Genomic DNA, 16852 nt, shown 5'->3' with positions numbered 1-16852 from the left:
CACTTCTTGTCACGCCCTGACCTTAGTTATCTTTGTTTTCTTTATTATTTTGGTTAGGTCAGGGTGTGATGGGTGGTTTGTGTAGTTTTTGTATTGTCTGGGGGGTTTTGTATGTCTAGGGGTTGTTGTATATCTAGGTGTTTATATTTCTATGGTTGCCTAGATTGGTTCCCAATCAGAGGCAGCTGTTTATCGTTGTCTCTGATTGGGGACCATATTTAGGTAGCTATTTTCCTCGGTATTTCGTGGGTTATTATTCTATGTTTAGTTGCCTGTTTGCACTAGTCATATAGCTTCACGGTTCGGTTTGTCGTTTTGTTCAGTGTTCTTGCTTTAATTAAGAGTTATGTACGCTTATCACACTGCGCCTTGGTCTCCTCATTATGACGACCGTGACACTTCTGTAGTGAATAAGCGTTCAAGGTTCATACCATTCGCAACCAAAGCTCACGCTGAGGTTGGCTTAGTGCTGTAGTTGACATGTTAGTCCTTTTAACGTGGAACCGTCGTCCTCACGTCCTTGGAACAGCTTATTATCTGAATCCTTCTGACATCGGACCGTCGCCCTAATGTACACGAAACAGCTTGTTATCTGAATCCTTCTGACATCGGACCGTCGCCCTAATGTACCCGGAACAGCTTGTTATCTGAATCCTTCTGACATCGGACTGTCGCCCTAATGTACCCGGAACAGCTTGTTATCTGAATCCTTCTGACATCGGACCGTCGCCCTAATGTACCCGGAACAGCTTGTTATCTGAATCCTTCTGACATCGGACCGTCACCCTAATGTACCCGGAACAGCTTGTTATCTGAATCCTTCTGACATCGGACCGTCGCCCTAATGTACCCGGAACAGCTTGTTATCTGAATCCTTCTGACATCGGACCGTCGCCCTAATGTACCCGGAACAGCTTGTTATCTGAATCCTTCTGACATCGGACCGTCACCCTAATGTACCCGGAACAGCTTATTATCAGAGTCCTTTTAACGTGAGGCTGAAGTCCTTGGGTACTCGGAACAGGAGGTTACATTTTCATCAAGAGCTTATATAATGGAAGGAGAAAAGGGTGGTTATAAACTATGAAACACAATGTCTCTTTACAGGGGCGGGCCATTGATTGAGCAGAGCTCTAACATTATGAAAACCCAATTCTCTCATTTGGAAGCTAAAATTAAATTTCATCTTTTCACAAAGAGTTTCATATTTAAGCATTTAACCATGTGAATCTGATAACTATAATGTGTATACTTTCCCAGATACAGTTTGTCATATTGTCATTAGTCATAATGTCTCAGATGACAATCAAACTGACATCATATTCATTAACTTCTTATGGTATAGGGGACGGTTGCGTCCCACTTGGGCAAAAAAACAAAATGAAACTTTCATTAAGTACCAACACATTTTTTCAACTGGTTCTATTACCGAAATATGGTTCACTTTCCCCCACTTGTTTAATGTTCCCAGACTCATTCAATCTTCCATTCCATTAAATCTTCATGAAGAGAAGTGAAAGCCTTCTGCATCTAATTCTAGTCCTATATTATTCCAGGATGTCATTAGAATGACGAAGATACGGACAAGGAAACTTATTTCGTTTAACTGTTGAAAGCGAGGAAAGAATGAAGCAACAATAGACAGAGAAAGAGGAGACAGGCTAACGACATTAGAGGAAATATCATGAAAGGTATATTTGCGTCAGCCTGCTAATTATACAAACAGCCCGTACTGGTAACTTCGTAGGCAGCATGTGCTGCACCAGAATCACATGTTCTCTTCTGGTTTGAATGATGTGTGTAATTCCAGTCCACATTATAATACAGTATAATACAGTATAATACAGTATAATACAGTATACAGTAATACGTCAGACTACTGGCTAGTTTCATTTGTTTAGTGAGCAGACCAGCTACATCTATGGGCTTTTGTGTCTTTCTGTCGTGCATAACGTGCAGTAGCCTATATAAATAATGTATGTAGCCTATTGGATAACATCACAATCATCTGGGCTTTTTTTGGGCTTGGGCTCATTAAATGTATTTAATATATGACTCATTAAATGTATTTAATATATGACTCATTAAATGTATTTAATATATGACTCATTAAATGTATTTAATATATGGCTCATTAAATGTATTTAATATATGGCTCATTAAATGTATTTAATATATGGCTCATCAGGCTCAGGTAGCATCAGGTTGAATGTTCATGCTGATCAAAGCTCTAATCAAATCCAGAACTCTTTATATGATGTATAATGCTTTTGAATGACACTTCCGGTTTCGGTGGGAAAAACCGGGTTACCCGGGAGAAAAGTGATTTATTCTCGGGATGGAACATTTGCAAAATACTGGGACAGTATTCAACCTTAATCATTACCCCAGAGAGAGCTTCCTCAGGTGGGGTCAGATTCTTGTAGGTGTTACCTCTACTGGAGCTGTTCAGGCCTCTAACAATTATGAGCCAATCATCTCTCATGTTACTGCATTTTGTGTGTGACTGGGGGACATCTACAGACCTGTAGTAATTGACAACAGACGGAGAGAAGAAAGGAGAGGTTCTGCTTGTTTATATGACTAGCTTCCTTCCCCTGCAGAGTCCCCAATCTCTCTCTCTCTCTCTCTCTCTCTCTCTCTCTCTCTCTCTCTCTTTTCCTCTCTCTCTCTCTCTCTCTCTCTCTCTTTCTCTCTCTCTCTCTTTTCCTCTTTCTCTCTCTCTCTCTCTCTCTCTCTCTCTCTCTTTCTCTCTCTCTCTCTCTTCCTCTTTCTCTTTCTCTTTCTCTCTTCTCTTCTTTTTCTTCATCCCACAATTCCTTGGGGTGTCATCAGTGAAGGCCACCCTGTAGATGAGACGTTGGGAACCCAAAAGTATGTGTGTGTACCTGTAATGAGCAGCACGTGTGTGTATCAGACCCTGGGACAATGAAGTTCACTCCATTACTTATTTCCCATGGCCGGTCGGTCGATGCACCTGTGTACACACACACACACACACACCATCTGTCTGTAATGACCACTCTCTCCCGCATTGCTACACTGTGCTATAGTCCCTTGAGTGGTCATTAGAGGAGAGGGATAGAGGGGACAACACTGAGGCGTTGTGGTTTGGATTAGCAGTGGGGAGGGATGGACCTGGTCAGTTTTAACCCTGAGGTAGCAGACAGATATTCGAGTCATACTGACTGTTGAAACGTGTGTGTGTGTGTGTGTGTGTGTGTATATATGCATGCGTGTGTGTATATATGCATGCGTGTGTGTGTATATATGCATGCGTGTGTGTGTGTGTATATGCATGTGTGTGTGTGTGTGTATATGCATGTGTGTGTGTGTATACAGTATGTATGTGTGTATATACATATGCATGTGTGTATACAGTATGTATGTGTGTGTGTGTGTGTGTGTGTGTATACAGTATGTATGTGTGTGTGTGTATATATACAGTATGTATGTGTGTGTGTGTGTGTGTGTGTGTATACAGTATGTGTGTGTGTGTGTGTATACAGTATGTATGTGTGTGTGTGTATATATGTATGCCGACGTGAGGAAAACGTTTAAACGTGTCAACCCTCGCAAGGCTGCAGGCCCAGACGGCATCCCCAGCCGCGCCCTCAGAGCATGCGCAGACCAGCTGGCTGGTGTGTTTACGGACATATTCAATCAATCCCTATCCCAGTCTGTTGTTCCCACATGCTTCAAGAGGGCCACCATTGTTCCTGTTCCCAAGAAAGCTAAGGTAACTGAGCTAAACGACTACCGCCCCGTAGCACTCACTTCCGTCATCATGAAGTGCTTTGAGAGACTAGTCAAGGACCATATCACCTCCACCCTACCTGACACCCTAGACCCACTCCAATTTGCTTACCGCCCAAATAGGTCCACAGACGATGCAATCTCAACCACACTGCACACTGCCCAAACCCATCTGGACAAGAGGAATACCTATGTGAGAATGCTGTTCATCGACTACAGCTCGGCATTTAACACCATAGTGCCCTCCAAGCTCGTCATCAAGCTCGAGACCCTGGGTCTCGACCCCGCCCTGTGCAACTGGGTACTGGACTTCCTGACGGGCCGCCCCCAGGTGGTGAGGGTAGGCAACAACATTTCCACCCCGCTGATCCTCAACACTGGGGCCCCACAAGGGTGCGTTCTGAGCCCTCTCCTGTACTCCCTGTTCACCCACGACTGCGTGGCCACGCACGCCTCCAACTCAATCATCAATTTTGCGGACGACACAACAGTGGTAGGCTTGATTACCAACAACGACGAGACGGCCTACAGGGAGGAGGTGAGGGCCCTCGGAGTGTGGTGTCAGGAAAATAACCTCACACTCAACGTCAACAAAACTAAGGAGATGATTGTGGACTTCAGGAAACAGCAGAGGGAACACCCCCCTATCCACATCGATGGAACAGTAGTGGAGAGGGTAGTAAGTTTTAAGTTCCTCGGCGTACACATCAGACAAACTGAATTGGTCCACCCACACAGACAGCATTGTGAAGAAGGCGCAGCAGCGCCTCTTCAACCTCAGGAGGCTGAAGAAATTTGGCTTGTCACCAAAAGCACTCACAAACTTCTACAGATGCACAATCGAGAGCATCCTGTCGGGCTGTATCCCCGCCTGGTACGGCAACTGCTCCGCCCATAACCGTAAGGCTCTCCAGAGGGTAGTGAGGTCTGCACAACGCATCACCGGGGGCAAACTACCTGCCCTCCAGGACACCTACACCACCCGATGTCACAGGAAGGCCATAAAGATCATCAAGGACAACAACCACCCGAGCCACTGCCTGTTCACCCCACTATCATCCAGAAGGCGAGGTCAGTACAGGTGCATCAAAGCTGGGACCGAGAGACTGAAAAACAGCTTCTATCTCAAGGCCATCAGACTGTTAAACAGCCACCACTAACATTGAGTGGCTGCTGCCAACACACTGACTCAACTCCAGCCACTTTAATAATGGGAATTGATAGGAAATGATGTAAAATATATCACTAGCCACTTTAAACATTGCTACCTAATATAATGTTTACATACCCTACATTATTCATCTCATATGTATATACTGTACTCTATCATCTACTGCATCTTTATGTAATACATGTATCACTAGCCACTTTAACTATGCCACTTTGTTTACATACTCATCTCATATGTATATACTGCACTCAATACCATCTACTGAATCTTGCCTATGCCGCTCTGTACCATCACTCATTCATATATCTTTATGTACATATTATTTATCCCCTTACACTTGTGTCTATAAGGTAGTAGTTTTGGAATTGTTAGCTAGATTACTTGTTGGTTATTACTGCATTGTCGGAACTAGAAGCACAAGCATTTCGCTACACTCGCATTAACATCTGCTAACCATGTGTATGTGACAAATAAAATTTGATTTGATGTGTGTGTATACAGTATGTATGTGTGTGTGTGTGTGTGTGTGTGTGTGTGTGTGTGTATATGCGTGTGTGTGTATATGCGTGTGTGTGTGTGTGTATATGCATGTGTGTGTGTATACAGTATGTGTGTGTGTATATGCGTGTGTGTATATATGCATGTGTGTCTATATATATGTATGTGTGTGTGTACAGTATGTATGTGTGTGTGTGTGTGGTCTGCAGACCTTCTCTATGGGAGGATGCTATCTACTGCTTAGTCTCTCTCCGCCCAGTCTCTCATGCTTTTAAACACACACAGACACACAGACGCACACACGCACACACACGCACAGACGCACAGATGCACACACACACGCACACACACAGACACACACGCACACACACACACGCACACACACGCACACACACAGACGCACACACGCGCACACACACACACACACACACACGTTAGTGGGCAATGGTGCGGCATTACAGGCCCTCCTCTTGGCCACAGAGATACAATCTTGCCAATTTCCCGCAATTCTACACATTTTGCCATGGGGCCGGGAGAATATTTGAGTTTTAAAGCGAGTTTCCTGCAAATCTACAAATTTGACATGGGGCTGAGATAAAGATTGTACTTTCAATGCTAATTTCCTTCAATTCTATACATTTTGGCATGGGTCAGAGAGAGCTTTCAGTTTCAAATCTAATTTCCTGCTATTCTAAATTATTTTGAAATGGGTCTGAGAGAATGGTAGTGTATTAGATGGTATTAGACCGGTGATTCGCTGTGCCTGGTTTTCTCATAGAGCTTTGCATTCAGGAAAAATATGTCTCATCAAACCACAGAATCTTTTGCCTTGTGAATTTCCTGAAGTCCTAAACGTTCCTGTCTGCAACCTTCAGGCATCCTGTCTGCAACCTTCAGGCATCCTGTCTGCAACCTTCAGGCATCATGTGCCTCAGGAGTGGCTTCCATTAGGCAATTCTCCTATACAGCCCAGATTGGTGAAGTGCTGGAGAGACTGTTGTCCTTCTAGCAGGTTCTCCCATCTTAGCCAAGGAACTCTGTAGTTCTGTCAGAGTGGTCATGATTCCATTTTGAATTTTTTTTTTTCTCCCATCTTAGCCAAGGAACTCTGTAGTTCTGTCAGAGTGGTCATGATTCCATTTTGAATTTAAAAAAAAAATGTATTTAAAAAACCTTGAATGAGTCGGTGTTCTAAAACTTTTGACCGGTAGTGTATGTCTCATCACAATTATATCTCTAAGATATACAGTTCCCTGCAGAGGAAGTCACAATTATATCTCTAAGATATACAGACAGTTCCTTGCAGAGGAAGTCACAATTATATCTCTAAGATATACAGACAGTTCCTTGCAGAGGAAGTCACAATTATATCTCTAAGATATACAGACAGTTCCTTGCAGAGGAAGTCACAATTATATCTCTAAGATATACAGACAGTTCCTTGCAGAGGAAGTCACAATTATATCTCTAAGATATACAGACAGTTCCTTGCAGAGGAAGTCACAATTATATCTCTAAGATATACAGTTCCCTGCAGAGGAAGTCACAATTATATCTCTAAGATATACAGACAGTTCCCTGCAGAGGAAGTCACAATTATATCTCTAAGATATACAGACAGTTCCCTGCAGAGGAAGTCACAATTATATCTCTAAGATATACAGACAGTTCCCTGCAGAGGAAGTCACAATTATATCTCTAAGACATATAGACAGTTCCTTGCAGAGGAAGTCACAATTATTCAAATCACATTGTCCGAGTCGAGTTCCAAGTTGAACCGGTCGAGTCTCGAGTCAAGTCCAAGCCTTGAATTCTAAGATCAAATTAAAAATGTTCAAGCCAATTCTCAAGTCTATACATGCAATGCCTTGTTCAGCTCCAAATCTTTGTCTATTTATTGAGGCTACCAGACAGCCCTTTTCATTTTTTTATAAAATACCATATATTTGGTAAAATACCATATATTAAAAACAAGATCTATCTCTCCCTACCTCTCTCTCTCCTTACCTCTCTCTCCCTCCCTACCGCTCTATCCCTCTTACCTATCTATCTCTCCCTACCTCTCTCTCCCACCCTACCTCTCTATCCCTCTTACCTCTCTCCCTCCCTACCTCTCTATCCCTCTTCCCTATCTATCTCTCCCTACCTCCATATCCCTCTTACCTATCTACCTCTTTATCCCTCTTACCTATATACCTCTTTATCCTTCTTACCTACTGTATCTACCTCAATATCCCTCTTACCTATCTACCTCTCTATCCCTCTTACCTATCAATCTCTCCCTACCTCTCTCTCCCTCCCTACCTCTCTATCCCTCCCCACCTCTCTATCCCTCCCTACCTCTCTCTCTCTCTCTCTCCTTACCTCTCTATCCCTCTTACCTATCAATCTCTCCCTATCTCTCTCTCTCCCTACCTCTCTCTCCCTCCCTACCTCTCTATCCCTCTTACCTATCTATCTCTCCCTACCTCTCTCTCCCTCCCTACCGCTCTATCCCTCTTACCTCTCTCTCCCTCCCTACCGCTCTATCCCTCTTACCTCTCTCTCCCTCCCTACCTCTCTATCCCTCTTACCTATCAATCTCTCCCTACCTCTCTCTCCCGCCCTACCTCTCTATCCCTCTTACCTCTCTCTCCCTCCCTACCGCTCTATCCCTCTTACCTATCTATCTCTCCCTACCTCTCTCTCTCCTTACCTCTCTCTCCCTCCCTACCGCTCTATCCCTCTTACCTATCTATCTCTCCCTACCTCTCTCTCCCTCCCTACCTCTCTATCCCTCTTACCTCTCTCTCCCTCCCTACCTCTCTATCCCTCTTCCCTATCAATCTCTCCCTACCTCCATATCCCTCTTACCTATCTACCTCTTTATCCCTCTTACCTATATACCTCTTTATCCTTCTTACCTACTGTATCTACCTTAATATCCCTCTTACCTATCTACCTCTTTATCCCTCTTACCTATCTACCTCTCTATCCCTCTTAACTATCTATCTCTCATCTTCACCTCCCTCATCTCTAACTCTTTCTCTACCTCCTCCTATCCCCCTCTCCACCTTCTATCCCCCTCTCCAGTTCCCTCATCTCTAACTCTCCACCTACCTCCTCCTATCCCCCTCTCAATCTCCCTCATCTCTAACTCTCCACCTACCTCCTCCTATACCCCTATCCACCTCCTTCTATCCCCCTCTCCACCTCCTTCTGTCCCCCTCTCCACCTCCTCCATCTCTAACTCCCTATTTCTTCATGTCCCCTCTCCACCTCCTCCATCTCTAACTCCCTATTTCTTCATGTCCCCTCTCCACCTCCCTCATCTCTAACTCTCCACCTATCTCCTTCTATCCCCTTCTCCAAATCCTTCTATGCCCCTCTCCACCTCCTTCTATGCCCCTCTCCACCTCTTCTATCCCCCTCTCCACCTCCTTCTATCCCCCTCTCCACCTCCTTCTATCCCCCTCTCCACCTCCTCCTATCTCCCACTCCACCTCCCTCATCTCTAACTCTCCACCTACCTCCTCCTATCCACCTCTCCACCTCCTCCTAACCCCCTCTCCACCTCCCTCATCTCTAACTCTCCACCTATCTCCTTCTATCCCCCTCTCCACCTCCTTCTATCCCCTCTCCACCTCCTTCTATCCCCCTCTCCACCTCCTCCTATCTCCCACTCCACCTCCCTCATCTCTAACTTTCCACCTATCTCCTTCTATCCCCCTCTCCACCTCCTATCCCCCTATCCACCTCCTTCTGTCCCCCTCTCCACCTCCTCCATCTCTAACTCCCTATTTCTTCATGTCCCCCTCTCCACCTCCTTCTATCCCCCTCTCCACCTCCTCCTATCTCTCTATCACGACCTCTTTACAGCTCTGTCTCCATCCTTTACTCTATCCCGAGTGATCGCCAGTTCACAGCAGGGGGAAGGGGAGAGATAGAGAGAGAGGCAAACAGACCCCACAGAGCCCCAGGACAGCAGCACAATTAGACCCAACCAAATCATGAGAAAACAAAAAGATAATTGACACATTGGAAAGAATTAACAAAAAAACTGAGCAAACTAGAATGCTATTTGGCCCTAAACAGAGAGTACACAGTGGCAGAATACCTGACCACTGTGACTGACCCAAAATGAAGGAAAGCTTTGACTATGTACAGACTCAGTGAGCATAGCCTTGCTATTGAGAAAGGCCGCCATAGGCAGACATGGCTCTCAAGAGAAGACAGGCTATGTGCACACTGCCCACAAAATGATGTGGAAACTGAGCTGCACTTCCTAACCTCCTGTCAAATGTATGACCATATTAGAGAGACATATTTCCCTCAGATTACACAGACCAACAAGGAATTCGAAAACAAATCCAATTTTGATAAACTCCCATATATACTGGGTGAAATTCCACAGTGTGCCATCACAGCAGCAAGATTTGTGACCTGTTGCAAGAATATGGCAACCAGTGAAGAACAAACACCATTGTAAATACAACCCATATTTATGTTTATTTATTTTCCCTTGTGTACTTTAAATATTTGCACATCATTACAACAATATATTTAGACTTAATATCACATTTGAAATGCCTCTATTCCCTTGGAACTTTTGTAAGCATAAGGTTTACTGTTATTTCTTTATTGTTTATTTCACCTTTGTTTATTATCTATTTCACTTGCTTTGGCAACGTTAACATATGTTTCCCATGCCAGTAAAGCCCTGCTAATTCAATTGAATTGTGAGCGAGAGAGAACGATGAAGAGAGACGTGGATCCCATTTGAAATGAGCTGGTGATATTTGAGTGGGGTGCTCTGACAGAATTACAATAATTGGTGCTCTCACACCCCTGTCTCTCTACACAACTCCAATATTCTCTATAAAGGACACCTCTCGCTCTTTCTCTTTTTTTTTCTCTCTCTCTCTCTCTCCCCCTCTCTCTCTTTCTCTTTCTCCTCTCTTTCTCTTTCTCCTCTCTCTTCCTCCTCTCTCTTTCTCTTTCTCCCCCTCTCTCTCTTTCTCCCCCTCTCTCTCTTTCTCTTTCTCCCCCCTCTCTCTCTTTCTCCCCCCTCTCTCTCTATCTCTTTCTCCCCTCTCTATCTCTTTCTCCCCTCTCTATCTCTTTCTCCCCCCTCTCTCTCTCTCTCTCTCTCTCTCTCTCTCTCTCTTTCTCCCCCCTCTCTCTCTCTCTTTCTCCCCCCTCTCTCTCTCTCTTTCTCCCCCCTCTCTCTCTCTCTTTCTCCCCCCTCTCTCTCTCTCTTTCTCCACCCCTCTCTTTCTCCCCCCCTCTCTTTCTCCCCCCTCTCTCTTTCCCCCCTCTCTTTCTCCCCCTCTCTCTCTCTCTTTCCCCCCTCTCTCTCTTTCTTTCTCTCTTTCTCCCCCCTCTCTCTCTCTTTCTCCCCCCCCTCTCTCTCTCTCTCTTTCTCCCCCCACCCTCTCTCTCTCTTTCTCTCTCTTTCTCTCTCTCTTCCCCTCCAGCTACATGCCAATGTAAATTCAAGAGCAGTTTGAACAACATTATAGAACCACCAGTGTCAGTCTTCAACGCCTGGTATTTTCAACACACATTTGAATCTGTGTTGACACTGCCTGGAGCAAAGTGTGTGACTTTGTCAAGGAAGGTGTGTGTGTGTGTGTGTGTGTCCGTGCTTATTCATGTGTGTGTTGGCTTGAGACTCAGGTATCAATTGGCGCTCATTGCTATGTCATTGGCCTGAAAAGGCCCAGAGGGAGACACTGAATACATAATACATATATGTGTGTTTGCAGGGAACTGAATGGGAATAACCTCACACGCATCACCAAGACGGACTTCTCTGGACTCAAGTACCTCCGCGTGCTGTAAGTCATTTACACTGTGTTCATCATCTACTGTGCATGCACACACCTGCACACGTTTTCCCCGTTCATATTGTCTAAATGTAATACTGTTAATGATGCTGATGTGACAATGTTCATCTGTTCTGGAGACACTGTTTCTGTCGCTGTTAGTGGTACAGTGCCTTGCGAAAGTATTCGGCCCCCTTGAACTTTGCGACCTTTTGCCACATTTCAGGCTTCAAACATAAAGATATAAAACTTTTTTAACAAATCAAAAACTGAAAAATTGGACGTGCAAAATTATTCAGCCCCCTTAAGTTAATACTTTGTAGCGCTACCTTTTGCTGCGATTACAGCTGTAAGTCGCTTGGGGTATGTCTCTATCAGTTTTGCACATCGAGAGACTGAATTTTTTTCCCATTCCTCCTTGCAAAACAGCTCGAGCTCAGTGAGGTTGGATGGAGAGCATTTGTGAACAGCAGTTTTCAGTTCTTTCCACAGATTCTCGATTGGATTCAGGTCTGGACTTTGACTTGGCCATTCTAACACCTGGATATGTTTATTTTTGAACCATTCCATTGTAGATTTTGCTTTATGTTTTGGATCATTGTCTTGTTGGAAGACAAATCTCCGTCCCAGTCTCAGGTCTTTTGCAGACTCCATCAGGTTTTCTTCCAGAATGGTCCTGTATTTGGCTCCATCCATCTTCCCATCAATTTTAACCATCTTCCCTGTCCCTGCTGAAGAAAAGCAGGCCCTAACCATGATGCTGCCACCACCATGTTTGACAGTGGGGATGGTGTGTTCAGTGTGATGAGCTGTGTTGCTTTTACGCCAAACATAACGTTTTGCATTGTTGCCAAAAAGTTCCATTTTGGTTTCATCTGACCAGAGCACCTTCTTCCACATGTTTGGTGTGTCTCCCAGGTGGCTTGTGGCAAACTCTAAACGACACTTTTTATGGATATCTTTAAGAAATGGCTTTCTTCTTGCCACTCTTCCATAAAGGCCAGATTTGTGCAATATACGACTGATCGTTGCCCTATGGACAGAGTCTCCCACCTCAGCTGTAGATCTCTGCAGTTCATCCAGACTGATCATGGGCCTCTTGGCTGCATCTCTGATCAGTCTTCTCCTTGTATGAGCTGAAAGTTTAGAGGGACGGCCAGGTCTTGGTAGATTTGCAGTGGTCTGATACTCCTTCCATTTCAATATTATCGCTTGCACAGTGCTCCTTGGGATGTTTAAAGCTTGGGAAATCTTTTTGTATCCAAATCCGGCTTTAAACTTCTTCACAACAGTATCTCGGACCTGCCTGGTGTGTTCCTTGTTCTTCATGATGCTCTCTGCGCTTTTAACGGACCTCTGAGACTATCACAGTGCAGGTACATTTATACAGAGACTTGATTACACACAGGTGGATTGTATTTATCATCATTAGTCATTTAGGTCAACATTGGATCATTCAGAGATCCTCACTGAACTTCTGGAGAGAGTTTGCTGCACTGAAAGTAAAGGGGCTGAATAATTTTGCACGCCCAATTTTTCAGTTTTTGATTTGTTAAAAAAGTTTGAAATATCCAATAAATGTCGTTCCACTTCATGATTGTGTCCCACTTGTTGTTGATTCTTCACAAAAAAATACAGTTTTATATCTTTATGTTTGAAGCCTGAAATGTGGCAAAAGGTCGCAAAGTTCAAGGGGGCCGAATACTTTCTCAAGGCACTGTATGAGACATAATGAATGTCTCACAAAAACTGTCTATTACTGTCTATTATGGTGATATTGGAGTGGTTTTAGATATGATGAATGTTTCACAACAAATAACTCTACAGTCTGATACACGTCTTATAAACTCACTGATAGGCTCTATGCTGTCTCGGAGTGGCTCTCATACCATCAATTATCACACACACACACACACACACTTACCTTCCCCTTTAATATCCCCCTCTCCCAGTTATCTTCCCCTTTAATATCCCCCCTCTCCCACTTACCTCCCCTTTTAATATCCCCCTCTCCCAGTTACCTTCCCCTTTAATATCCCCCTCTCCCACTTACCTTCCCCTTTAATATCCCCCTCTCCCACTTACCTTCCCCTTTAATATCCCCCTCTCCCACTTACCTTCCCCTTTATTATCCCCCTCTCCCACTTACCTTCCCCTTTATTATTCCCCCCTCTCCCACTTACCTTCCCCTTTAATATCCCCCCTCTCCCACTTACCTTCCCCTTTAATATCCCCCTCTCCCACTTACCTTCCCCTTTAATATCCCCCTCTCCCACTTACCTTCCCCTTTAATATCCCCCTCCCACTCTCTACTTCACAACCTGCCTCTCTCCCCCTATATACTAACCAAACCTCTATTTCCCTTTTCCACCTTCCCCTCCCCTCCCCTCCTCCCTGCCCATCCCCCTCCTTCCTCTCCCCTCTGTCCCTGTTAAATGCCTCCATGTCTCCAGCTTGTCACCAGCGAGATAGAAGGAAACAGCTCCTTACAGGGGATCTAATATTCAGACTATAGCTTTTCCCTGCATGGCTATAAACCTTTTGATTCCCATAGGGAACACACACACACACACACACGTCTATCTGTTGGGGTCATGGTGCGGTGAAACCCTCATATCTGCCCTCACTGACTCAGCAGACTAACAGTGGCGTGACCTTTGATCTTCACAACCCCCCATCGACCCCAGAGACGGTGTTTGTGACCCCAGGGGAAGGTCCTTACAGGAAGACTAATTTAACCTTACAGGAATAGACATTATCTGCTGGGGGACTGAGAAAACACCAAGACACACAATCAGAGAAACACAGCAGGAAAGAAAAGACAGAAACACGACAGACAGTCTGAGAAATCGAAGCATGCTGATTGGGCCTGTGGCTGTGATAAACTCTCATGAGGACTTCCTGTCTGGAGAGGAAATGGAGGTTCACTCTGTGATACAGGAGCAGAAATGTTTACAATCCATCAGATCTGTGAGGTTGTCTGGCACAATTGTACTAATGGGATAAGCACCATAAGTTCAAACTCTGCATACAAGGCCAAGCTAAATTGAGTTCTACTCAAGTATTTCAAATATTTGAAACAAGTATTCAACCATTGTCTGCCACAGGGGTTATTTGAGAGAGAGGTGGAGGGGGTTGGGAGGGGGTGGCAGAGAGAGGGAGGGGGTGGCAGAGAGAGGGAGGGGGTGGCAGAGAGAGGGAGGGGGTGGCAGAGAGGTGGAGGGGGTTGGGAGGGGGTGGCAGAGAGAGGGAGGGGGTGGCAGAGAGAGGGAGGGGGTTGGGAGGGGGTGGCAGAGAGAGGGGGGGGTGGCAGAGAGAGGGAGGGGGTTGGGAGGGGGTGGCAGAGAGGTGGAGGGGGTTGGGAGGGGGTGGCAGAGAGAGGGAGGGGGTTGGGAGGGGGTGGCAGAGAGGGAGGGGGTTGGGAGGGGGTGGCAGAGAGGTGGAGGGGGTTGGGAGGGGGTGGCAGAGAGGTGGAGGGGGTTGGGAGGGGGTGGCAGAGAGGTGGAGGGGGTTGGGAGGGGGTGGCAGAGAGGGAGGGGGTTGGGAGGGGGTGGCAGAGAGGTGGAGGGGGTTGGGAGGGGGTGGCAGAGAGAGGGAGGGGGATGGCAGAGAGAGGGAGGGGGAAAGGTATAAGGAAAGAGACAGCAAATTTAACATGAATTGAAAGGAGGAAAAATAGGGAGAGAGAGAGAGAAAAAGACAGACAAAAAAACCTGACCATAGTTTAACGTTATCTAGATAAGTGCTTTCTCCTCTTATTCACCCTCTATCTAAATTCATGAGGGAGAGAGTGAGTGGAGGTGAGCAGAACTTTTCTCCATATTTATGGAGTTGGAACAGGAAAAGCCATTTGCATTTATATTCGATTGGGAGGAAACAGACTGCTGAGTGGAGCCGCGAGGCCTCACAGAACACACACACACAGAACGGTACTCACAGACTGCTGAGTGGAGCCGCGAGGCCTCACAGAACACAGACAGAACGGTACTCACAAACTGCTGAGTGGAGCCGCGAGGCCTCACAGAACACACACACACAGAACGGTACTCACAGACTGCTGAGTGGAGCCGCGAGGCCTCACAGAACACACACACACACACAGAACGGTACTCACAGACTGCTGAGTGGAGCCACGAGGCCTCAAAGAACACACACAGAACAGTACTCACAGACTGCTGAGTGGAGCCGCGAGGCCTCACAGAACACAGACAGAACGGTACTCACAAACTGCTGAGTGGAGCCGCGAGGCCTCACAGAACACACACACAGAACGGTACTCACAGACTGCTGAGTGGAGCCGCGAGGCCTCACAGAACACACACAGAATGGTACTCACAGACTGCTGAGTGGAGCCGCGAGGCCTCATAGAACACACAGAACGGTACTCTGGATGAAGGAACGCTGGACGCTTGGACGCTGTTGGACGCTTAGACCTGGACGCTTATCTTTCCCTAAACTTTTATTGCAACACTTCCCAAACCATCCAGTGTGTTAGCTTTGGCAGTGTGTATTTGAAATCCAGTACGTTAGCTTTGACAGTGTGTATATGATATCCAGTGCGTTAGCTTTGGCAGTGTGTATGTGAAATCCAGTGCGTTAGCTTTGGCAGTGTGTATGTGAAATCCAGTGCGTTAGCTTTGGCAGTGTGTATGTGAAATCCAGTGTGTTAGCTTTGGCAGTGTGTATATGAAATCCAGTGCGTTAGCTTTGGCAGTGTGTATATGATATCCAGTGCGTTAGCTTTGGCAGTGTGTATGTGAAATCCAGTGTGTTAGCTTTGGCAGTGTGTATATGAAATCCAGTGCGTTAGCTTTGGCAGTGTGTATATGATATCCAGTGCGTTAGCTTTGGCAGTGTGTATGTGAAATCCAGTGCGTTAGCTTTGGCAGTGTGTATATGAAATCCAGTGCATTAGCTTTGGCAGTGTGTATGTGAAATCCAGTGCGTTAGCTTTGGCAGTGTGTATGTGAAATCCAGTGCGTTAGCTTTGGCAGTGTGTATGTGAAATCACTCCATAAGCATGTATGTTTGTAGCCTGCAGTGCTAACACCTGACCAGACAGCTCTTTGGACACACACACACACAGTGCTCTGACATCTCCATGGCCCCGAGGACAGCTCCACACTGGGTCTCATTTTCCCCCATTGTTCTTTGAACCACCCAGCCCAGGATCTCACTCCTGACTCCCCTTGGTCCTCCCTGCCTCACCCGTGCCTCTCTCACCCCTGCCCCTGCCTCCCCCTCCCCCTCTACATCAGACCACACTAGGCCTGAAGGCACATTGGCCTGCCTCACTAACCTACCTTCAGAAATTCTTTACTGGCTACAATCCCTGTGATGCCCACCGGGGCCAAGATTCCACATCAAGCCCAAGACCAGGGTTTTCCAAACTCAGTCCTGGGGCCCCCCCTGGGTGAACACTTTGTTTTTTGCCCTCGTGCTACACTACTTTGATTATGTGAATCCGCTGTGTAGTGTTAGAGCAAAAAACTGAACTTGCACTCGGAGAGGGGGGGGGGGGGGGGGGACTATTTCACAGGCTTTTCACATGCGCTAGCTTCAAACAATACATGTTGGTTTTATACACTACCATCTACTTTTAGAGAAATGCAGCACTATG

At 45.9% G+C, this 16852-nt stretch overlaps 1 protein-coding gene across 2 annotated transcripts in view; it reads left to right on the top strand.

Moving 5' to 3' along the window:
* The window catches only part of LOC110499533 (slit homolog 1 protein), a 180327-nt gene that overhangs the window by 6564 nt on the left and 156911 nt on the right, over positions 1-16852 (top strand). For both annotated transcript variants that reach the window (XM_036956210.1, XM_036956209.1), the window contains exon 2: positions 11173-11244. In XM_036956210.1, the coding sequence (XP_036812105.1) occupies positions 11173-11244 (72 nt within the window). The remainder of the gene's footprint in view (positions 1-11172; positions 11245-16852) is intronic.

The sequence above is a fragment of the Oncorhynchus mykiss genome, chromosome 20 (assembly GCF_013265735.2).
Source record: "Oncorhynchus mykiss isolate Arlee chromosome 20, USDA_OmykA_1.1, whole genome shotgun sequence".
Classification (NCBI taxonomy): domain Eukaryota; kingdom Metazoa; phylum Chordata; class Actinopteri; order Salmoniformes; family Salmonidae; genus Oncorhynchus; species Oncorhynchus mykiss.
This window is presented reverse-complemented; position numbering and strand designations above follow the sequence as displayed.